This window comes from Palaemon carinicauda, chromosome 1 (genome assembly GCF_036898095.1).
Source record: "Palaemon carinicauda isolate YSFRI2023 chromosome 1, ASM3689809v2, whole genome shotgun sequence".
Lineage (NCBI taxonomy): Eukaryota > Metazoa > Arthropoda > Malacostraca > Decapoda > Palaemonidae > Palaemon > Palaemon carinicauda.
In genome coordinates, this window is record NC_090725.1 from 100,399,865 (window position 1) to 100,424,864 (window position 25,000).

Consider the following 25,000-nt stretch of genomic DNA (forward strand, 5'->3'; position numbering starts at 1 on the left):
CCTCTAACCTTATTATCTTGCCCATGGATAATATTTCTTAATTAAATGCCTCCTGCATGGGTTCAAATTCTGATGTGCATTCAGGACACTGTTTTTCCCCATTCAGAATTGAGGATTTTCATGGTGACATCTTCTCAATCATTTTGAGGTAGCTGAGGTAGTCAAAATAATCATCCTCAATAAATCTTTTTCTCTCCCTCACATCCTCCAACCACCTCAACAATCTCCAGCCACCGTCCATACGCACTGATAGTTACAACCCATTTCATATCTATGTAGACTTACCAAAATTCAACTAAACATACTCAATATACTGTATACGTTTCGCATGGTAAACACCTTTTGACGTAGGTAGGTAAATAGTTGAATGCCAATACCTACTTATTTTCCGTAAGCTTTAAAGTAAAATACACCACCTTAATTCAATGAAATCATTGCTCCTATGTTCTCTCGCAGATGAAAATGAAAGAGCAACGATCGCAAAAGCCATGAGCGAGTACCATAACAAGACGTGTCTTCGCTTCGTCCCCCGAACCATTGAAAAGGATTACATCCATATTCTGAAAGGCGATGGGTAAGTGTACTATTTCCCCTTTACGGTTATGGTAAATGACACGCGATATGGAAGGAATAACTATACATATGATCGATGAAATCGTACCATATTAAAGCATGACCAATGGGATTAAATTTTTTCAGTGTGAAGAGTATTAAAATATATATATAAATATGTATATATATATATATATATATATATATATATATATATATATGTGTGTGTGTGAGTGTGTGTGTGTGAGTGTTTGTGTGTGTGTGTTTGTGTGTGTGTGTTTGTGTGTGTGTGCGTGCGTGTGTGTGAGAGAGAATGTATTTATGTACATACATATGTTCGTATACAATGTGTGTAATATATATATATATATATATATATATAGAGAGAGAGAGAGAGAGAGAGAGAGAGAGAGAGAGAGAGAGAGAGAGAGAGAGAGAGAGAGAGAGAGTTTATTCTTAAGAAACAGGGTAATTATTCCTTATCATATAGATACGATTCTCTTTTCAATTAAAATATAAATATGTAGCTAACGCTGTGTTTAATTCAATTTAATGTACCTGAAGCTGTATTTTTTGGTAATATGAGTCCCAATTTCCTTTTATTTGCAAGACTGGCATCGAAAACCTATATAAATAAAGAAACTTAACGCATACATAATATAGATAATTCTAACATTACATGAAAAGCATTTTTTTTTTGTACAGAAGCATGGCATGAAAATAAGATGTTAGGGTAAGCAAATGGCAGATAAGATCTTTGACGAATTTTGAGTATGAATATCAATTAACGGAAAATGGTAACACAGAATGGTATACAATTCAATTTTAAGCCTAAACTTTGGTCTATTGAGTTGACTTTTTGAGCTTGGGGAAAAGACCACGTTCAAAAGTAATTGGAAGCCTCATCCCCCAACAAAACTTGCTCATCTGCATTTTTTATCAAAATAAATGGAATAAACGGCCGAAGGCTACTCTCATTGATGATAATATAGGTTTTATATAGAACATCCAGATTATGATAAGAACAACACTAGTGATAAAGACGCCACATAGTCTTTAATTTTAGTACCGTGCAGTTTTATTTATAAATAGACCAGAGAGGAGGTAAACATTAATGAAAGTCTATGAGGATGTTACAAAGAGACAGTTAAAAAAAGAACATACTTGTATATGTAAAGAATGCCTTTTTCAAGAAAAAAAAAATGCTAAGGTAAGTATACTGGATCATTTAAATTTTCGAGTTCGAGAAAATTGTTCTTCCTTTTCTGTACAAATAAAGAAATTTTTTCGAGTCAAAAGCCCATAGTAATCATTCCAGGTGTTCAAGTTCCGTGGGAAGGGTCTCGGGCGCCCAGCCAGTGTCCCTGGGTCCTGGTTGCTTGTACGTGGGCATCGTCTTGCACGAGTTCATGCACGCAGCTGGGTTCTGGCACGAGCAGTCTAGGTACGACCGTGACAATTTCATCACCATCAACAAACTCAATGTCAAGAAAGACATGTGGTTCAACTTTGAGAAGTACAACTGGGACAAAATTCAAACTCTCGGTGTACCTTACGATTTAGGTAAAGGAATTTTTGTTTTTCTCGTGAATGTTCAACAATAAGTCCTAATAATTTTTTTAGCATTTTAGAGTTATTCAATTTCTTCTATTTTCTCCTTTTACTCACTGAATGTTTGATGGGCATTATTTTCAGAAGAATTCTAGATGCAACAAAGTCTTGAAACTTGTTATAATATGCAATCTTACACATATATCGAGTATCTTGGGAATGAAAGACTCCTTCTTGATTAAGTCTGTAAAAAATGTTCAAAATATTTTGAGAGTTCAATGGTATAGGGTTATATCACTTCAAGTTGTATTAAAAGGTTCACTTTTCATACATAATCTGCGTTTCTTTTAAACTTTGGTTTCAGAATCTTCAAGTGATTGTCTTATTATTTCAAAGCATTTGTCCTCTCAATGCATTTCAGAGTCTGTCATGCACTACGGTCCTTATGCCTTCGCAGCCAAAGAGCTTCAGCCGACGATAATACCGAGGGAAACTGGAGTCGAAATTGGCCAGAGAAGAGGCTTCTCAAAAGTAGGAGTTTCTGCCTATCCGTAGTACTGAAATTAAGTGACTTTAGGTCTATTTATCTCTCAGGATTCATAAAATATTTTAGAAGGTTTTGGTGTCCAAAGGTGGCAGTATGTAAGGAAATTAGGATCAGAGTAAGTTGAGAAGTTGATTAAAAGAGTCCATAAGCTATAGGGAAGGGAAGTGTATGATGAAGGTGGTTTTTATTTAGGTATGTAACATAATTTGATATTTTTGAACTAAAGTCTTATTCCAATTGCCAAATTTCAATCTTAAAAGGCACTTTTGAGAGGAAGTGAGGAGTGATCAATGCTCATTCCTATAATATATTAAAATTTTGAGAGTATTTCGACAATCAAATGGACAAAAAAAATGACAAGATAGGATTGAAAGTGTAATTCTGTTATTGTTTGAGCACAAAATAAACAGACAACAGTGAAGTTTCGGTACCAGTTTTTATTTCTTAATTTTCTATTTTTCTTTTTTTTTATTTTTATAGTACCAGAAAGATATATTTGTAAGTAGTTAAAGGGGGGCGAAAAAAATGGTTGACGTTAAATGACAAACAAGCAGGGAAATAACTAAAAAAATATACGCCTCAGTTACTCGAGTTATAGAGATGAATAAGGAAGTTCAAATAAATGTAGCACCTGACATATGGACGAAGGAAAATGACGCATGCCTCATATTGTTCAAACTCTACCAATATCTGTAAAAGAATGATCTTATCTATTCTTATCTCAAGATAGTTTAATTATTTAGCGTACACTTAAAATCTATTACTAATCTCTCATGTCACCTACCCCTACAATAATTTTTGTAGCTACTTCAAATAGTCCTTATTTCTTTTATATTAATTTGTTATGCCTTGACCACGCAAATACAGTGTCACAACAATGCAATTATAAGGCTACTTTGCTTTTCGGAGTCTTTACTTTTAGTTTTAGAGATAAGACAATCTGCACATCTTACAATGTCATTTATTAAACTCGGGACGACACCATCCAAAACATTAATTTTTACAACATTAAACCATGCACGGTATAAACGAGTCATCTAGCTCAAACAAAATCTAGGCGAATTAACACAAAAATGTATATGAAACGACTGCCTATTTTGAGCGAAGGTACTGTTGTTGACAAAAGCAAGTCAAGATGCTTTTATACTCTAGAGAGAGAAGTTTAAAATAAGTACTCAAAAATTATTTTTAAAAAATCTTCCCATAGTTACACTACGAGCGCCGGGTCATGTCCAAAATTCATAATCTAATCCAGTAATTCAAGATTGTTACCGAGAGCCTTTCTTTACTGAACCCTGCATTTAGGATAGGAAAATGAAGAAAACCTAACATATCCACCAAGTTTATGCTGGTTTATGGGCATCTCAATTGCGTTTATATATATATATATATATATATATATATATATATATATATATATATATATATATATATATATATAAACTATTACTAAATAGAAATCATTTCAAAATACAGTATATTGTAGGTATACATATCTAAACATGGCAAAGTTTCTACTAATCAGTAATCATACAATCATAGAATTTGTCATATCAATTCATAGTGCAATATTATGTTTAACTCTGCAATATGTATTCAAATTTTTCAAAATTTGTAAGCAAGTACAAATTTGAAAAATACACCCATATTTGAATGCTTAATCGGTTCTTGGTTTGCATATGAATTCTGTCATTGATAGTTATGTGATGATAAAAAGGACTTGTGTCCATTGAAATATCTCACAGGTCATAATATTCACGTTAGATGATATAAGAATTTATCGTTATTTTCTTCAATTTTCATAATCCCTTTAGTCGTCTTTTGTGTCTTAAAATAAGATAAAATTCCACCTGCAATTACAACTTTTGTTTTACATAAAACATTTTAATGCTAATAGAAGATTTGACTTGCAGCGAGACATTGAGAAGTTGCAAAAATTGTACAACTGTGCTGACACGTCTGTGGAATTTGCTTCAACAAGCACTTCCATGCCGCTTCTGGAACCGTCTACAGGTAAACATAATATGAACACTGTAATCCTTCTATCAAAGAAATTCCGGAATAGAGATTATTTGATCACCGCCTCTATATAAATTTATAACTGAAACAATTAACATCAACAGAGGAGTGCATTGACAACAATGAGAAGTATTGCCAACCTTGGGCCGACCGAGGAGAGTGTGAAAACAACCCAACCTGGATGAACGTCAACTGCAGGAAGGCCTGCAGACAATGCGGTAAGATGGCCAGTATTTGTTGCAGTGTAGAGACAGAGTATTATTTTGCAAATATTCCTTCTCACTTTCATAGTTACTCTTCTCTTTTCCTTTGCTCGGATGACCTACTTTAGTTTCACCTTTAAGCCTACTCATTCATTCTTTCACTCCCTTCATGTATTTCTTTTGCCTTTTCAAAATTACATTCATGAAGTTGGTGCTTAAAATTTTGTCTAAAGAACTACAAACTAGTATTTTGTGCTCATGGCAGACGCCATTAAAGATTAGCTTGATTTATTCTATTGATCAACTCCCCAATGGTACTTTTTTTCAACGTAGATTTTATAAGACAAACGATTTAAGCATGCAAGAAGTCTAAGAATCAATTTTTTACATGCAAAACTATAAAAATTCAGCCCTGAACTGTCTTAATAATTTACGATAACATTGTTGTAACCTTACTCGAACCATTAGCCAATAATCATAAATTAAATAAATTTCACTATTAAACAATAACCTTCAAAACATTTGCCACTGACGATGTATTTTTATGGTGATAAACTTTTGAAGCTCTCTCGTTCTCTCTTTCTTCTGTGGGACACTCCGTAATGGTATTAGATCTAAGAATAGCACAGAATAGTCATATTGTGGTATGTATTGCAATATATATGTATGTATGTATGTATATATATATATATATATATATATATATATATATATATATATATATATATATATATATATATACACACACACACACATATATATATATATATATATATATATATATATATATATATATATATACATATATATAAAGTATACGTGAAAGAATAAAAAAGGGTCTCTTGCGCTCTCCTTACGTCTAAATAACTGTTCAGGACAGAGAAACTACTGGCGATGGAGTTATTTCGTAGAAAAATATCCATAGTAAATAACCAATGATTCGAATATCAGTTATATGTTGGAATTTTCCATATGGAAAGGTGCAGGTGGCAGTTTGTTTGAATTCTTTTATGATAAAACTTAAGTTTGTGTGAAATTATGCAAATATGGTGAGACGAGAGTGAATTATGATCATGTCTGCGTAGTTCTATATGTATTTGAACGAAGTGACAAGTTAGGGAAAATAACAAAAGGTGCAAGATCAAAATTTTCCGTATAGATACAGGAGTCCAATTGAAATGACTTACGTTTCTTCATGGTGGTATTGAACGAGAATAGTTTCAAAGGAAACTGTTTAATGCTAATATGAATAATGGTCGAATTATTATTATTATTAAATGCTAAGCTACAACTCTTGTTGGAAAAGCACGATGCTTTAAGCCCAGGGGTCCCAATAGGGAAAATAGCCCAGTGAGGGAAGGGAACAAGGAAAAATTAAATATTTTTTAGAATAGTAACATTAAAATAAATATTTCCTATATAAACTATAAAAACTTTAACAAAACAAGAAGAGAGAGTAGATAGAATACTGTGCCCGAGTGTACCCTCAAGCAAGAGAACTCTAACCCAAGACAGTGGAAGACCATGGTATAGAGGCTATGACACTACCCAAGACTAGAGAACAATGGTTTGATTTTGGAGTATCCTTCTCCTAAAAGAGCTGCTTACCATAGCTAAAGAGTCTCTTCTACCCTTACCAAGAGGAAAGTAGCCACTCAACAATTACAGTACAGTAGTTAACTACTTGGGTGAAGAAGAATTGTTTGGCAATCCCAAGTGTTGTCAGGTGTATGAGGACAAAGGAGAATCTGCAAAGAATAGGCCAGATTATTCGGTGTCTGTGTAGGCAAAGGGAAAGAACCGTAACCAGAGAGAAGGATCCAATGTAGTACTGTCTGGTCAGTCAAAGGACTCCATAACTCTCTAGCGGTAGTATGTCAACGGGCGGCTAGTGCCATGGCCAACCTACAACCTACAAATGAAAGGATTGAATGTTTTTGGTACTTTTTACTGGTGATTGTAGAACGGAGAAAGAAAACAATCATAGAACAGAGATGTAGGGAGTGTTGTAAAGTAAAAAAGGGACAATGAAAGTTGCAAACTTTCATATTTTGCATGTAGTGCAATGAAAAAAAAAAATTAATGAGATTAGGAGGAATTAATCGACGGATATTATGAGAATGTTGGTTTACAAGAATTAGATATCTTGCAAACAAAAGACCTAACTTATCCATAGAAAGCGAAAGTGCATGCAAGATGGAGGTCGAAAACTGGCATGCATGTTAATAGGATGACATAATGCTGATTTGGCATCTTGTTTAGGTGTGAACTACAACCAATTTTCCGACTCTTATCAGTAACATTACATTTTAGCAGGTCCATACTTGGTTCACTGCTTCACGTTGAATACAGCAGTGACTACTGTTATTTTTTCTATAAAACCACGGTGTTGTAGGATACAAAGCTCATAGACTAAATAATAATCCTACCATGTAAAATACTTGTATACAGTATACACATATATATTTATAAGATACATTACATATATATATATATATATATATATATATATATATATATACACACATTAAATTTATATGCTGAAAACTGTTTCCCCATGGCATGAAACCGAAATTAAAAAAAAAGGATAAGCATGGGATGGGGAGCTTTTGGTAAACAAAATGAGATAATGAAAGGTAAAATTCCATTTTCTTTAAAAAGAAATATACTTAATCAGATGGTCCTACCAGTATTAACTTATTCATTGGAAATTTGCAGCCTTACTAATGCCTTAGAACATAAGGTAGTTACCCCTAAAAGAGATAAGGAAAGAATAATGATACGTAGAACAATTAGATGCGAGAGCAAACTAACGTAGAAGATATTCTAACATGTAAGAAAAAGAAATGGACATGGGCACGACATATAATGAGAACGATAGATATTAGATGGACAAGAAGAATAACAGAATGGGTCCCTTGAGATTGCAAACGAAGCAGGGGGAGGAAGAGCAGATGATGAACTAACAAGATAACATACATATATACATACATACATATATATATAATATATATTTATATATATATATATATAATTATATATACATATATATATATATTTATATATATTTATATATATATAATATATATATATGTATGGGGGAAAGACCGACTGCATCGGAAGCTATCGATCTCTAACCAGTTGTGTCAATGTTGAATAATATATCTCTTTGAACGATCGGTGTACAGTAAGTTTTCGTGCAAAGATACCAACTTTGGTGTCCTCGCAAAGCTGGATTCTTTAAATTTTTCTCAGTCTTTTAAAAATCAAAATATTGAATATAAAATGACTGTGTGACGATGTGAAATTATACAGAATACACAAAATTTACTTACCGGTAAAAAAAAATCCAATAGAATATAGTAATAGATATAATTTTTTTTTTTTTTTGTCATGAAAAACTGACGAATTACAAATTTTTAATACTATTATTCGCCAGCAATTGTACAGTAAGGCAATATTTTCCGTTGCTCTTCCTGTAATTGTTGTGACTTACAGCAAAGAGTCAAAACATAAGAAATATTCTACTTTTACTTAATTGTTTACCCATATTTACTGACATTCAGGAAGTGTTCAACTGGATTTTTTTTACATAATGCAATACATTAAGAAGAAAGGCAACGCTCGATGGCACATTTTGGCGAGGTCATGAACAGGAGATATGAAGGGAATAACTTCATTGATATACCTGAAGCTGATGAAGACCTTGATGAGGCCATGAATGAATTCAGTGTTTTTGAAGTTGAAGTTATCATTCAAAAACTCAAGAGATGGAAAGCCCCTGGATACGCTAAAAAAGTGCTGAGATGATATTGGCCGAAAATGAAGTAACTCCCAGAATACTGAAAAGGTAATTTTGCAGAATGTGGCATGAAGAGGCCCAATCTGATGAATGGGAGCTAGAAGTGTTGGTGAAAATGGCATAAAAGGGAGATCTGAATAGTTGCAATAACTACGGAGGCATCACACTTACGTCAGTTGTCAAGGAAACATATTTTTGCTTATTCTAAAGAGACGAAAGCAATATGTAGAATACAGAAATCCACTTTTGATGACATTTGTAGACTATGAAAAAGCCTTTGATAGTATGCACCAGCCAATTTTGGGGAGAATTCTGCGTTATTATGGAGTTCCTGGTAAATATGTAAATTTGATTAAGTCTGTTCCTGAGCATAGGAAGTTAATGTTAGTGGAGTACAATCAAATATATTTCCAGTTAATAGTGGAGTACTCCAAGGGAATGTGTTGTCACCTATGTCGTTTCTCCTCCTCAAGGATATCGTAATTCATAAAACAGTTGGGGATGATGGAAAAGATTGGACTGCAATGGTAATAGGAAAGTAGCTGACTTAAAGTATACTTCTGACACTGTCCTTATTAGCAGAACACCACAGGATTTGCAATGCTTGCTTACCAGAACGCATGAAATGCCACATGAAATTGGGATCGAGATGAATTGAAGATAGGGAGAGGATGAGAACGGAATATGCGATGGGAGATCGAAATATCACTGGAAAGAGAAAGCATTAATGAGGTAGAATCATTTAATTTTTTAGGAACTATGATCTCTAATATAGGGTCTTTAGAATTGGAGTTTAATTAAAGATTGAAAAAAGAAAATCAGACAATGGCTAGGTTAAGTAAAATTTGTAAATCAATTCGCCTGAAATTGCATATAATATCAGGCTATAAATCAGTTTCGTGAGATCGGTGTTACTGTGTGGACACTAGAGTCGTGGCATGACAATGAAACGATATCCAACAGATTTGAGAACAAAACCCTCGAGGAATATTGTGATTAGAAATGAAACTATAAGAGAGATTAGTGCCATATGTGGATGAAATCATGGTGAAGGATAGATGGGGATGGTTTGGTCATGTCCTTCGCACTCCCCAAGGGAGAGAAGTTCACCAAACTTTCAACTGGGCTCACAAGGCACTAGAAGAGTTGGAAGACCCAGGCCTACATGACTGAGAACGATGAAACTTGAAGTAGGAGGTGATGAATGGGGAAATATTGATTTAAAAGCTCAAGATCGAGACGACTAGTGAGATCTAACCGAGGCACTTTGCGCCAATAGGCGCAGGAGATAATGATGATTAAAAAAGTATGAAAAAATATGAAAATATGAATAAAGCAATGCCGTTAATCTCTATTACGGTTTCAATTTTAATTTATACTGCTTGATAATCATTATTAGTGTCTAAGTATAGATTTCAGATCTTGAATAGCACCGACTCGAATTCCAAGATGCAATATCTTGAATGTAAAATCTAACTGTTTCTCAAACAACTTAACGAGAGAGAGAGAGAGAGAGAGAGAGAGAGAGAGAGAGAGAGAGAGAGAGAGAGAGAGAGAGAGAGAGTGTTCCAGTACACTATCACCATAAAATATCTAATAAAAACAAACTCAGATTACATCAAGGAACTTTTATCCATCAATATTAAAGTGTCTGGTCATTCACCAGTTTTTTGTAATGGTAAAAAAAAAAAAAAAAAGACTGTAAAAGTCAAGACTTGTGGTGCTAATGAGCGGACTTACCACTCAGTAATACCAGGTGGTGCCGCAGGTAAGGAGTGTCAGGATCATAACGTCCACTGTGCCACTTGGATGGAGGCTGGCGAGTGCACGCAAAATCCCGACTACATGGCTCTCTTCTGTAAAAAGTCCTGTGGGATCTGTCGGGATCACGAGCAGGGTTAGTAGATTCCTATTCACTTTTAGATGTAGATGAACTATTTGTTCCAGTCACTTTCTTGCTTTACTGTCTTTATCTTCAACTGATTATTGTTCCTTTTTCTCAGTCTCGCTTCTTTTTCACAGTCCTTATCTGCGTAGATTTTAGTGTTGTATTTTTTATTATCATCATTATTGTACTAGTTTTTTTATCAAAGAGGTCGGAACTACGTTTACTCTCCTCTCTCGATGTCTTTCTAATTCCTTTTTTCATTTAAATTTCATTCAACTTTGGTCCATTCCTGCATGAAAGCGTGATGCTCAAGTAGATATATATCCAATTTACAAAGATCTTGCAAGGAACAATCCCTGTTTGTCTAGTCATGTTCATTAGGAACACTTTAAGAAATATAAACAATTATTTTTCCACTTTATCTAGTAAGGTAATTTAAAGCATGAACAAAGCCATGCAAGGAAGAAGCAGAAATTGCTTGCTAACTACGTTGCTATGGGATTACGTACATAGAAAAGCAGTGCATGCGATTGATAAATAAAGTGTAGAAAAAAAAAAAAAGGATGAGGAACAGTTAGCTCAAGTTATTCATCATTATGGAGAGCAGCCAAATGAGGTTCTCCAATTTAGGGGAACAATGTCCAACACAAGAGAGAAAATTCAGGTCAAAATTATGCAGTTGCACATGCTACTTGTGAAGAGCACCGCCAAAATTTGCTATAGCATTAGATTTAGAGATAGAACAGTAAAGACTTGAGTCAGATTTCCATTAGCTGTTATAGCTAAACTTAGGGTGAGAGGAAAACATAACTAGATGTAAGAACTATACTTATGGGGAGATAAAAAAAAATAACTATCTGTTTTGTGCCAAGTTATATGCACATAGGTTGGTTAGGCAAGAAGTACCTACAGAATAAACTATAGTACTCCAGTGGCGCCAAATTTGGTCCAGACTCATAAATCACATCCAATCCTACTCCACTGATACTCCTTTTACCCAAATTATCTCACCAATACTTATCAGAAGTCTGTTGAATCGTTCCCAGTCAACCTAACTCCAAGTAAAAATTCAGGTAATCCTCAATAGTTTTTTCCAGTCAACCTAACTCCAAGTAAAAATTCAGGTAATCCTCAATAGTTTTTTTTTTTTTTTTTTTTTTTTGGGGGGGGGTTGTAATAAATCTTTAGTGTGCGTGTTTGTATAACTTTCATTGAACGTCAAAGAGCGATAACGATTGACATTACAATGCATGAAGTTTTCACGTGTTGTGATGTTATAATACAGTCAGTCAGCCATGTGTCATGCCAGAGATTTTATTATAAGAAATTACACTATACAATTCTATACTTTGCTTGTTTTAAGTCTAACCATTCTGATATAGATGTATTTAAAAAAAAGTGGAGGTGCTGAAAAACTTTGCATAATTGTTCTTAATTCTACAAACGATGAAGTAGAATCCAAGCTTGTCTTTCCATATTTCAGCATAATAGTGATAACTATATATATAAATAAATTGCATTCCCTCAGAAATATGACAAAGCCAGCAGGTAATGAGTGGTTTTGTAAAATGTTGAGCATGAAACAGTAAAAGTGAAGCCATGAAAAATAAGTATCCACAAGTTTGCATAATTGCTTTCTAGGTGATTATCATTAGGATATTTAGTAATTCATGAATCGAAAACTTTCCATTTGAACTTTGTAATCATGCAAGCTTTAATTTGTTAAAAATAGAAAATTTTTAATGAAATTTCAATTAGGGCTCAAGTGTGATGGGTTATTGTTCCCTTAGAAATTACCAATAGTTTAGTCGGTTATATTTTGGATAGACATAAAAAGTTCTTGATTATATTTGCTTTCATAGGGTGAAAGCTGTAACAAAAGTAACAATAACTATTCGTTCGTTACAAAGAATGTAGTTTTACAACTGATTCTGAATACATTTGAGGAATGAAAATAAGAATGCTGAAATACGAGGCAAATAAAACATTTCTTTGTTTGGGATAAAAAAAATAATGACAATAATGGAAATAATTTCCCTATTATTATCATTAATTGCTAAGCTACAACCCCAGTTGTAAAAACAGAATGCTTGAAGCCCAGGAGCTCCAACCGGGAAAATAGCCAAGTGAGGAAAGGAAACTAGGAAAAATAAAATATCTTAAGAACAGTAACAGCATTAAAATAAATATTTCCTATATAAACTATAAAAACTTTAACGAAACCAGAGGAAGAGAAATAGGATAGAATAGTGGGCCCGAGAGTACCCTCAAGGAGGAGAACTCTAACCCAAGACACTGGAAGACCATGGTACAGAGGCTCGGCACTACCCAAGACTAGAGAACAATGGTTTGATTTTGGAGTGTCCTTCTCCTAGAAGAGCTGCTTACAATTGCTAAAGAGTCTCTTCTACCCTTACCCAGAGGAAAGTGCCCACTAAACCATTACAGTGCAGTAGTTAACCCCTTTGAGAGAAGAAGAATTGTTTAGTAATCTCAGTGTTGTCAAGTGTATGAGGACAGAGGAGAATCTGTAAAGAATAGGTCAGACTATTTGATGTGTGTGTGTGTGTGTGTGTGTGTGTGTGTGTGTGTGTGTGTGTGTGTGTGTGTGTGTGTGTGTGCAAAGGGAAAGTGAACCGTAACTAGGGAGAAGGATCCAATGTAGTACTGTCTGGCCAGTCAAAAGAAGCCCATAACTCTCTAGCGGTAGTATCTCGACTGGTGGCTGGTGCCCCGGCCAACCTACTACCTACTAGTTACAGTAAATGATATTTTTATCATCATTTACATAAATGACTCATTAAATTACCTACTGCATCTCCTAACCATTGTGGTTAGATCTACCTGCGACAAGGATGTTGAATTCTTGAACTTTGACCTGCGAAAGGATTCATAACTGGCATCGGATTAACCAGAAAATGATGTTTATTAAAAGTTGAAGGAGGATTATATCCTTGAAAATGTACATACACCATTGAAATAGGGAAGACAAGAAACAAGTTAACGGCAACGAACGAATACATAATTGCCCTCGAGACGAAATTAAAGCCGAATCAGATTTCATCCGGGGCTTAGAAGCAAGGTTCCATTTAAAGCACCTTCCTTTCAATGATAATCCATTGAAGCACTTTCCTTTATGGCCATGATTATTTCAAACAAAAAGGTACTCCAGAGACATTCCTGGCTGTGTATGATTAACTTAATCTAATCCCTTTGTTTGACATTGATAAAATAAACAATCATTGGAATTTATTATTCTCCTGTCTTTTGACGATTGTTGTGCAAGGTCTAGAATACTAATATTGATTTATTGATTATCGAGTTTAATTGTTACGCATTTACAATTAAGAATTAAGCCTCGCTGTATTCTCTGTTAAAAATAAATCATCTTTTAAAGATCAAAAGAGACTACAGCACTTCAAAGGCTTCAATTATTAAACACGCTGACTGTGAAGTCTTTACGTAGCTGGGCAAAATCTTTCAAGCACCTTGTTGGTTAGGGTGGTAGAATCTTCTTAATTATTAACGTCTTTTCTTTCCTTGAGAGAGAGAGAGAGAGAGAGAGAGAGAGAGAGAGAGAGAGAGAGAGAGAGAGAGAGAGCGCGCGGTTAGCATGTTGAATTGATTAAAAATATCGGCTTTCTTGCAGGTCGTTAAAAGTTCTCAAAACGTTTTTAGTTAGTTATAGAATGTGGAAGATCAATTGATAAGCTTTACAAGAACACGTTTAACGCAAAGGATCATTATTGTCAATACAAGTGACACTCGGTCTCGAGAACACAGTTTAAATTTTGTCAGATTCATTCCGTGGCAAATCCTTCAATAGTTTTGATATCCTGTTTTACATCAAATACGCCAGGTAAAAAAGAAAAAAAAAAGGTTCCCCCTAATTATTTTACATTGTCATTAACTTTAAATATATCTATTTTATTACAAATTTCTATCATAAAATTAATCTTGAAAATATCAACTTTAATGCTTATTTCTTTCTACAAATCTCTCTCTCTCTCTCTCTCTCTCTCTCTCTCTCTCTCTCTCTCTCTCGTCCATAATTTTTCTACTGGAACAAACGAGCTTGGCTCCACTGTTTCTCAAGCTGGTAGACATAAGCATTTATAAACATATTAGCTTCAAGTAGCGGGATAAGCCACTCAGTAATACCAGGTGGTGCCGCAGGTAAGGAGTGTCAGGATCATGACATCCACTGTGCCACTTGGATGGAAGCTGGCGAGTGTACGAGAAATCCCGCCTACATGTCTCTCTTCTGTAAAAAGTCCTGCGAGATCTGTCGCGATCACGAAATGGGTTAGTAGTTGTCCTCTTGAGCAATTGTAGTTGTTGTTTTTCATTGATATATTTATTCCTTCTTGGAGGTTCTCAATTTATTTGACAATCTGACTCTACTTTAATGTGCTTCCCGAGACTCAGACGGGTACTGATGGCTTACCATTGCTTTCTTATATTTAAAAAAGAGGAAAAGAAATTGATTAATCAGAGTATTTTCACCTCTTCTATATAATTGAATTCTAAATTCAAGTATTAAGTTTGTTTTATATTAATATTTTTTATTGGTTTCATTGATAAATGGAGATTGGTGAATAGTTGTGATTTATAAGACATTTGAAACTCATTTCCTCATATACGGTCAAAGCCTTTACCGGCTAAATTATCCGATTGATCAATTTATGTTTCCCTTCGTCTTTCCGTCAGTCCACCTCTCTATGCACAAAAGGGATAAGAACCTTTTCAATGAATTACTCTTACTACTTCTAAGGAAAATACATTATCTGAGCAAACTAAAATGTCAAACTTTTTCTCATCTCCACAGACTTGCCGATTCAGAGAAAATGCGAAGACAAGAACAAATTCTGCGACGCTTGGTCTACGATGGGACAGTGTCGCACCAATCCCAAATACATGATAGTTTATTGTCGGAAATCTTGTAAAGCCTGTTGATAGGATAAGGCTTTATCAACATTTCGACGTGAGAAATTGCTATCAACTCTGTATTCTGTAATCTTCGTTCAAAGGATGAATAAATTATCAACATAAAATCCTTTAGTTGTGGCTTTTGTATTTCCCTCGAGGTGTCCTATCTATTTATAAATCTACCATGGCACTTCCCCCAATTACTGAGATGTAACCGACATAAAAAGGGGTGAAATTCCTTCTTATCGTTCTTCTTTGCCGGACGAGGTCTCATCAGTTTGGTTGGTACTTTTAGGTGTCCTGCTTAGATAAGAGATGTCTGTCTGGAAGCATTTGCCCGCTAAATACCATTCAATAGCATTTGCTTCGGTAAATCACAAACAAATTCATCATTGTAAGTGCACGTCAAGAGTAATGTTATCGTAGTGCATTTATTTTTTAAGATAATAAAAGCACATTTGGCTTTGCCCCAAAGGTTTTACAAAATTGAACAATTAAATTAATTCACTTTCTTTTCTAGATCCCCCCAAAATGCATTCGAAATACGTGGATTACTTTTTTTTTTTTTGCAAAAACATAAGGACAAACCAACAGAGTTACAAGCAAATTCGCTAAAGTAGTATTAATTTGTCCACCTTCTATATGACAAAAGAATGGCTTTTCTGAAATCGTTCATACTGAAACAGTAGTGGGACATTTAACCGATATAAAAGCCTTGATGTGGTGAACATTATTATTATTACTTGCTAAGCTACAACACTAGTTGGAAAAGCAGGATGCTTTAAGCCCAAGGTCTCTAACAGGGAAAATAGCCCTTTGAGGAAAAGAAATAATGAAATAAACTACAAAAGATGTTTAAAAATAATATTAAAATAAATCAATCATATATAAACTATTAAAAACTTCAAAATGACAAGAGGAAGTGAAATAAGATAGAATAGTGTGCCCGAGTGTACCCTCAAGTAAGAGAACTCTAACCCAAGACCATGGTACAGAGGCTATGGCACTACCCAAGACTAGAGAACTATGGTTTGATTTTGGAGTGTCGTCCTAGAAGAGCTGCTTACCAGATCTAAAGTCTCTTCTACTCTTACCAGGAGAAAAGTAGTCACTGAACTATTACACTGCAGTAGCTAACCACATTGAGAAAGAAGAATTGTTTCGTAATCTCAGTGTTGTTAGGTATGAGGACACAGGAGAATGTGTATATAATAGGCCAGAATATTCGGTGTATGTGTAGGCAAAAGAAAGATGAGTCGTAACCAGAAAGAGGGATCCAATGTAGTGGCTGTCTGGCTAGTCAAAGGAACCAAACATTCTCTAGTTGTACTATCTCAACGGGTGGATGGTGCCCTGGCCAACATACTACCTAGAGACTCATAATAAAAACAGGCAAATAGAAGAGGAATTGAAATTGGATAATTGGATAATTGAAAGCTGTAAGAATTGTTGCTGCTTTGTAAAAGGCTGAAATATGTCTTCATATTCAGCGAAAACAGAATTAGAATTATAATGTAACTCGGAGAATCAGAAACGTATTTTATTTCCGATTTGAGTTGTAATAACAGAAAAAAAAAACTTTGGTAAGTAAAGTGTATTTAATCATTCATGAACTACACGTATATTGTAGTATATTTAGGACATAATTCCAGAAAAGTCTCCCTCTAAAAGCTATCCAGATCCTCTTCCCCTGGGGGATTGGAGTGCCAATATTCCTGCACCAACAGATACGAAAACTGCAATGATACAGTTTATCAACCATTACATGGTCACGTTCAGAGGTTATTCAATACTGGTTTTGTCCCTACCGATAGTACCTCAGGTAGCAATTGATAATCATATATTCATACGAAAGGAGGAATAGGCCTTTCAAAACCACCCGACCTCTATGTACACTTGATTTTCAAATTGCTTTATGCCCTCTATCTCTTTCATAACCTTTTCGATCACCCATCCATTTCTTCCTATACAAATAAAAAGCCCTCGTCCTTTAATTGAAGCATGATTTCAGGAGAGCTGGAAAGTTGGGTGTCAAAACGTTCATTATTATTATTATTGTTGTTGTTGTTGTTGTTGTTGTTACTAATACTACAAAGGTAGTAGGTTAGCCAGGGCACCAGCCACCCGCTGAAATACTACCACTAGACTACTACTAGGTAGTAGGTTGGCCAGAGCACCAGCCACCCGTTGAAATACTACCACTAGAGAGTTATGGGGTCTTTTGACTGGCCAGACAATACTACATTCGATCCTTCTCTCTAGTTACGGCTCATTTCCCCCTTGCCTACACACTCGCACACCGAATAGTCTGGCCTCTTCTTTTCATATTCTCCTCTGTCCTCGTACACCTAACAACACTGAGATTACCAAACAATTCTTCTTACTGCGCTGTAATGGTTCAGTGGCCACTTTCCTCTTTGTAAAGGTATTAGAGACTCTTTAGCTACGGAAAGCAGGTCTTCTAGGAGAAGGACACTCCAAAATCAAACCACTGTTCTCTAATCTTGGGTAGTGTCATAGCCTCTGTACCATGGTCTTCCACTGTCAAGGGTTAGAGTTCTGTTGCTTACGGGTACACTCGGGCACACTGTTCTATCTTATATCTTATTTCTCTTCCTCTGGTTTTGTTAAAGTTTTATAGTTTATAAAGTGATATTTATTTTAATACTGTTGCTCTTCTTAAAATACTTTAGTTTTCCTTGTTCCCTTTCCTCACCGAGCTATTTTCCCTGTTGGAGCCCCTGGACTTATAGCATCCTGCTTTTCCAACTACTGTAGTAGCTTAGTAAGTACTACTACTACTACCACTACTACTACTACTACTATCATTATCATTATTATAATTATTTTCATTATTTACTTGCTAAGCTACAACCCTAGTTGGAAAAGCAGGATGCTATAAGCCCAGGGGCTCCAACAGGGAAAATAGCCTAGTGAAGAAAGCAAACAAGGAAAAATTAAATATTTTAAGAAAAGTAATATAAAAGTAAATATTTCCTATATACACTACAAAATAACAAAACAAGAGGAAGAGAAATAAGATAGAATAGTGTGCCCGCGTGTACCCTCAAGCAAGAGAACTCTACCCTAAGACAGTGGAAGACCATGGTACAGAGGTTATGGCACTACCCAAGACAAGAGAACAACGATTTGAATTTGGAGTGTCCTTCTGAAAGAGCAGCTTACCATAACTAAATTCTCTCTTCTACCCTTGCTAAGAGGAAATTAGCCACTGAACAATTGAAGTAGCAGTAAACCCCTTGGGTGAAGAAGAATTGTTTGGTAATCTCAGTGTTGTCAACTGTATGAGGAGAGAGGAGAATATGTAAAGAACAGGACAGAGTATTCGGTGTATTTGTAGGCAAAGAGAAAATGAACCATAACCAGAGAGAAGGAACCAATGTAGTACTATCTGGCCAGTCAAAGGACCCCATAACTCTCTAGCAGTAGTATCTCAACAGGTGACTGGTGCCCTGCCCAACCTACTAGTTACTGGCAGGTACCGGGGGATGCCCATCCCCAATGCCAGCTTGCTGAGTGGCCACTTTGACTTCAGCCGATGAGTAGTACAGGCGTATTCTCAGCGCTAACAAACTTGGCTTTTTTACATATCTTTTTTTCTGGAAGACTCTTTTTTGCTTGGTAAATAGAGAAACCTCACTTGGCCATGCGGTACTGCCCATATCTTCCCTTCTGTAGGTGTAGAACCTTTATGAGAAAAATTTCAGTGAATCTCCATTCTTTGTACCCTTCATGCAGAGGTCATGCCGAGGTGCAGTCATCACCCTGTAACGAACATAGGGTGTGGCCATCCTCCCAGGGCTAGAGTATAGCAAAAAGAAGAGTAGGTCCAAGTGAGATTCTTCTCGTAAAGGAATTTCATTAAAGGCTAACAAATCAGCTGGATCTCTCCTTTCTTCTTTTGGTTCTCTAGCTTCTGAACCTTTTTCATCTCCATCCTCCAGGGGAAGTTGAAGACGAATGACAACATTGGTTTAACCTTAAGGCAAGCCAAAAGCAAGGCTGCATTATGTGCTTTCCATAGAGAAGCAGGTATTCCTTCTCCTTTGGAGAAAACAAACTCTCTATGGAGACGACACCCTTAGGACGCAGTGGCCTTTCTTAGACATAGAGGGCATTCCGTCAATGGAAAAACTTTTGCAACCCTTTGCAACATTAAGGGCTAAGTCTTTGCCTCCTTCCCATATTACTTTGCCACCTCTGAGAAATAGCATTTGCAGCGACCCCCTCCATCCAGCCCAGGACTCCTATAGACACTGTACAGCTAATCAATTATCCTCTCCTTCAGTAGTGTCATCAAATTCGAGTTTGACATCTAGTAAGGGAAGGATGCAGGCAAGACCTTCCTCACCTCCTAGTCAGAGTCCTTCGACCTCATCTTCTGCCGTTGGGCTGCCAAGTTCTGTTCGTCTTCATAAGGTGAAAAAGAGGGAACATCTCTAACATCTTCTAAACCCTTCTCGGGAGTATGACAAGGATGTCTTCAGTTCCCCAAGGAACTCGCCCTCTCCAGCAGTTAGAAGGCGTACCTTCATGTCGTCCTGTATACAAACCTTCTCAGACACCACTCAGCAGAGGTCAAGAGAAATCTTTAGATATCTATGTAGGTCTTTCCAACATTACCTGTTCAGCCCTTCAAAGGTTTATGCACTCACTTTATCATTTAAGGCTAACACGGGACCAAAGGAAACTTCTAGGTCAGCATGGAAAGACCCCTATGCAATGGACTCTCCAGTATACTGCCCAGATTCAGTACTGGGAAAGGGCAGAAGTCATCCAGAACCTTTCTCCAGAATGAGACGACTTCCCCTTGGCTGAAGGGTGAGGATTCACTAGATAATATTGATTCTTTGGATCCCGACTCATGGCCCGTCCTGGTGAAGGATGAAGATCCCGAGTTGGAGTCAACATTTTTTAAGGTTCTGTCTCTCATCAGGCAGATCAACGGTCTGGGAGAGCTAACCACTAAACAGAGCTCTGGTTAAAGTTAGGAAAACTTCAATTGACAGGCCTTTTAACACTCAACAAGGCTCAAGACCAGCCTCAGATCTTTCTTGGTTAGAACTGGCCAGATAAACCATAGACAATGCAGACACCAAAGTACCCAGCCTGAAAACTTGCTTTGTGGGAGCTGCTCTAATAATATCTTACCATCAGTGCTCTTCAGGCAAAGAAAATTCTACATTCCTCCAGTCTTCATTCTTCTACCAATAAATGTCACTGTCATAACCCTAACACCGGGTACATCAATACAGAGACAAGGGACGAAGTCAAATATCTTTTCGGTGTCTGAGTCAGCAAATATGGAAGCTAATGCGATGGCTAACCTCCAGGTAACTTCCTGGATGACCACTGGTCAGGAATAGTGGCTTTCATCGCCTCTTCTCGGGATTTTTCAAATCCTAAGAACAAGAAGAAATTTACAGAACTATTTCTATCAGGGGTAAAAGTGGCCACCTTCCTAGCTCACCAATCAGCTTCCCGGCAGAGAGACTGGGTCCTTAAGTGGAGGATGCATGCAATAGCTGCCAAATTTGCTATGCAAACTGGACAATGAGGGAGACTGGGATTAAGCAATGCCCCAATTAGCCAGAGCCAGAACTCTTTATCCCCAACGAGGTAAAATGTGTAAAGAATAGCCAGACTATTCAGTCCACTGTATGTGTAATACAGTATACCAAATAGTCTGGCTATTCTTTACATATTCTCCTCTTTCTTCATACATCTGACAACACTAAGATAACCCAAAAATTCTTCTTTACTGTAATTGCTCAGTGGCTACTTCCCACTTGATAGGAGTAGAAGAAAGACTTTAGCATTGGTAAGCAGTTCTTCTATTAGAAGGACCCTCCAAAATCAAACCACTGTTCTCTAGTCTCGGGTAGTCCCATAGCCTCTGTACCATAATCTTGCACAGTCTTAAGTTAGAGTTCTCTTGCTTGAAGGTACACTCAGGCACACTATTCTATGTTTCCTTATTTCCTTTCCTCACTGGGCTACTTCCCTGATTAATTGGTCGCGCAACTGATGTTGTACCTAAGAAAGCAATATACCGTAGAGAGGCATTTTGTAACCCTTGAAAAGTTATGGTATTAAATATCCTTCTGGCAGTGCTTTAAGAACCGAGGAAGTGAAACAAGCTACAGTCTGATTTACAGGTTCATCAAGTAATAATTCGGAACACTGTTGATAAAGTTTATGCAACGAAAAATTAGCCGTAACCAGAGGTATCAAATGTAATAGAAACAAATTAAAATAATTATTTTTTAAATTATAAAAATTATTTTTCATTAAAATAATTTTTCAAAATTTATTAAAATTATCAAAATATTTTAAATTATCAATTTTAAATGCAGTAACTCGCCTCTTGAGAAAAGCAATGATGGCAATGAACGGAGATAATAAAGGATTTACTCTGATGTACAGCATGTAGAGTACAAAATATACATTAACTGCCATATTTATTCTTAACTTACCTTCAGAAATTATTTGTTGTGTGGAACTTTAAAGTGATAATACTTCAAACCACAAGAAACAAACGTAGACTGAAGTATATTATCACAGGATCTTTTTTAAAGGATTTTATAATACAAGAAGAAATGTTCATATTCAACATACTCCATTGTAATTTGTTTACAGAAAAATGAGAGGTGTTACAGAAAAAAAAGTTTCATTCCCAGTTCGAATACTGGAAAACATTGTTTGGTAAGTAGTATCAAACACGTTTCTTCAAAGATTTTGCTTACATTGATGTAGTAAATTCCCCATAAATGAACCCACAAAAATTTTTTAGATGTGTTAAACCCAGGAATGAATACCACAATTATTCATGAAAGACTTGGCTGTAAGGTCGGCTAAGAGCCAACGTTTTCATCATCATCATCATCATGTCCTACGCCTATTGACACTAAGAGCCTCGGTTAGATTTCGCCAGTCATCACTATCTTTAGCTTTGAAATCAATACTTCTCCATTCATCATCATCTACTTCACGCTTCATAGTCCACAGCCATGTAGGCCTTTATATATGGTCATATGTCCTTGAACAGAAAACCCTGCATCCTTTATAAATGGCCGCATGACTGGGTCTTCCAACTCTTCTAGTGTCTTGTGTAGCCCAGTTAAATGTTTGGTGAACTAACGTCTCTTGGGGAGTGCGAAGAGCATACCCATACCATCTTCATCTACCCCTCACCGTGATCTCATTAACATATAGCGCTCGAGTAATCTCTCTCATACTTTCAGTACTTTATTATTATTAAAAGGAGATTTACCAACACAGTGAGTCAAGCTCGACTTTTACAGAACTGGCCCATTTAAATTCGGGAATAAAAAATATTTATATAAATGCTAAAAAATTAATAAATTAAAACCAAAGTAAATATAAAGGATTCAAAATAGATAAATTATGGAGGTAAAAATCTATGATGGATATGAATTTAAATCTTATCTCAGGCGGAAAAAGCCGCCCCCCAAAAATCTCATGACTTATAAACGGACTTCTTCACTCTTCTACATTTTAGTAATATTGAGCACACTGTTCTTATAAGTGTGTTAAACATATTTTCTGTTCAGTAAAAGATGAAACAAGGTAAGATGGCTGGGATCCAGATATGATTAAAGTCGTATATTATTCCAAATCTCGTATCATCTCTCACGGTTCCAGTTCATAATATTTAAAAATGCAATGGGTGAGAAACTTATTGAAAACCAAAAGAATTCTTAGATTTTCTTATCTTTACCGATTCTATACCCCAGCAATATTTTGAGCATAATCCCAAATTGCAACACGACTCCTAGAGGAGCAAAAACGTTAATCTTCATATATAATTTTTGCTTATTACACAGTAAAAGCTAGAGGGGTCGTCAGTAGGAAGCATGCCTTCGCCATCTCAAGCAGTCTTATTTTGCTCTTAATTCCGCTGCAAACTTTTATTCCCAATGTATTCTCTTCAAAATCTAATGGATTTATCCTTGGGTCAAATGACCAACAAATTTCGTTAAAATTGGTTCAGAAGTTTCTGCGTAATATTGTTCACATACAAAAAGTAAAAAAATATTTGCCGTTCCCTTAACATTGCGATTATTTTCAAAGTACTGCTGTGTATTTGTATTTTGGTGAACTTTATCCAAAATGTTACAGATTCATCCATGGGTCAGAGCCAACATGACTACAAAGTTTGTTCAAAATTCGTAGAGTATTTTTGAGCACAGTTGCCTTCAAACAAACAAACAAATAAATAAACTACATAAACATTAGTGAATTCATACCCTTCGCAGATTTTGGCGAAGGGAAAAATGACATATATTCCACATTTAATAATGGGCCTTTCCACACATGAACAACAAAAGGAAAGATATAATGTGCAGTGATGCTCAATATTGTTTACAATTGTGTTCAAGTTTATTGTTGTTTGTGGATTTTTCTTTGTCATAGCATGGAATATTTTTGAATAAACACCACTCTTCGCGTCTATAACAAGCATATCTGCTAGACGTAATATGGAATACCAATAATCACTTTTAATCACTATCGAAGTTTAATATTTATAGTTGATTGTGCATCATTACAATTCAATACACATTGATATGTAAGAAACTTCCGATCATCGATTAATGTTGAATTTGTATTGAGATAATCAATATTCATCAACTGACTCGAATGGACGATATAGTGTAAATACATAATGACCAACAGTCAGAGTAAGAAATGCTTTTCGGTAAACAACAACAAATAGTGTCTCATTTCGAGTCCACTGTAGGACAAAGGCCTTAAATATGCCTTTATTCATGTCTGGGGTTTATCCATTTTAATTACCACGCTGCCAAGTGCGGATTGGTAATGGTGGGAGACTTTTGTCTGATCGCTACAGCAAATCAACCTGTATGGGTGTCCCTGACTATTATAGTAAAGCTTTACTGATCACGGAGATACACAAACCCCTTCACCACGTTAAGGTATCCCTAACTCAGCATTAACACTGCTATGCATATGATATTTTTCGAATATTAAATATTCCAGCTAGGCATCCCTTATATAAAATATTAATAATGAAATGACCGGGCATCTTCCAGTTTCACTACGACGTATCTAACTATTAAAATTAATGAAGGAGTACCCCTGAGGCACAAGAGACCATTTAAGCCAAAACCTTATTGCACAATTTAGACGATGTTTGCCCACATGCCTCCAACGTGTTTAGCATTTAAGTTTCTGTTGCCAAGGGTACTGTAATCGTGGGAGGAGAGTCTTGCCAAGGGTTATCGTTCGTCTTGGCGCAAATCACAATTTTTTATTTTTTTTTATTTTGCAACTTTTGAGGATGTTACAGGGCGAGTTGTTTACTTCCTGTTTTGTTGTTGCTGTTTCTTTAAAATCATTTCTTTTTTTATGTAGTTTTATTCTGTACTCATCTATATGCATCTCTTGGCACACCTACGGACGATGGGACCTTCTTGTTTACTTTGTTGCTACCCACACATCACCAT

The 25,000-nt window shown here is 35.8% G+C and overlaps 1 protein-coding gene across 12 annotated transcripts in view; it reads left to right on the top strand.

The window, feature by feature from the left end:
- Nucleotides 1-15,622, top strand: part of LOC137650128 (zinc metalloproteinase nas-4-like) — a 241,460-nt gene extending 225,838 nt beyond the window's left edge. For 3 of the 12 annotated variants that reach the window (XM_068383276.1, XM_068383269.1, XM_068383293.1), the window contains exons 6-13: nucleotides 457-574; nucleotides 1,871-2,115; nucleotides 2,525-2,634; nucleotides 4,564-4,663; nucleotides 4,774-4,887; nucleotides 10,422-10,571; nucleotides 14,739-14,867; nucleotides 15,391-15,622. In XM_068383276.1, the coding sequence (XP_068239377.1) occupies nucleotides 457-574; nucleotides 1,871-2,115; nucleotides 2,525-2,634; nucleotides 4,564-4,663; nucleotides 4,774-4,887; nucleotides 10,422-10,571; nucleotides 14,739-14,867; nucleotides 15,391-15,518 (1,094 nt within the window). In that variant the 3' untranslated portion in view covers nucleotides 15,519-15,622. The remainder of the gene's footprint in view (nucleotides 1-456; nucleotides 575-1,870; nucleotides 2,116-2,524; nucleotides 2,635-4,563; nucleotides 4,664-4,773; nucleotides 4,888-10,421; nucleotides 10,572-14,738; nucleotides 14,868-15,390) is intronic. The other 9 variants (XM_068383315.1, XM_068383355.1, XM_068383322.1 and 6 more) reach the window with 7 other exon arrangements.
- Nucleotides 15,623-25,000: the final 9,378 nt, after the last annotated feature.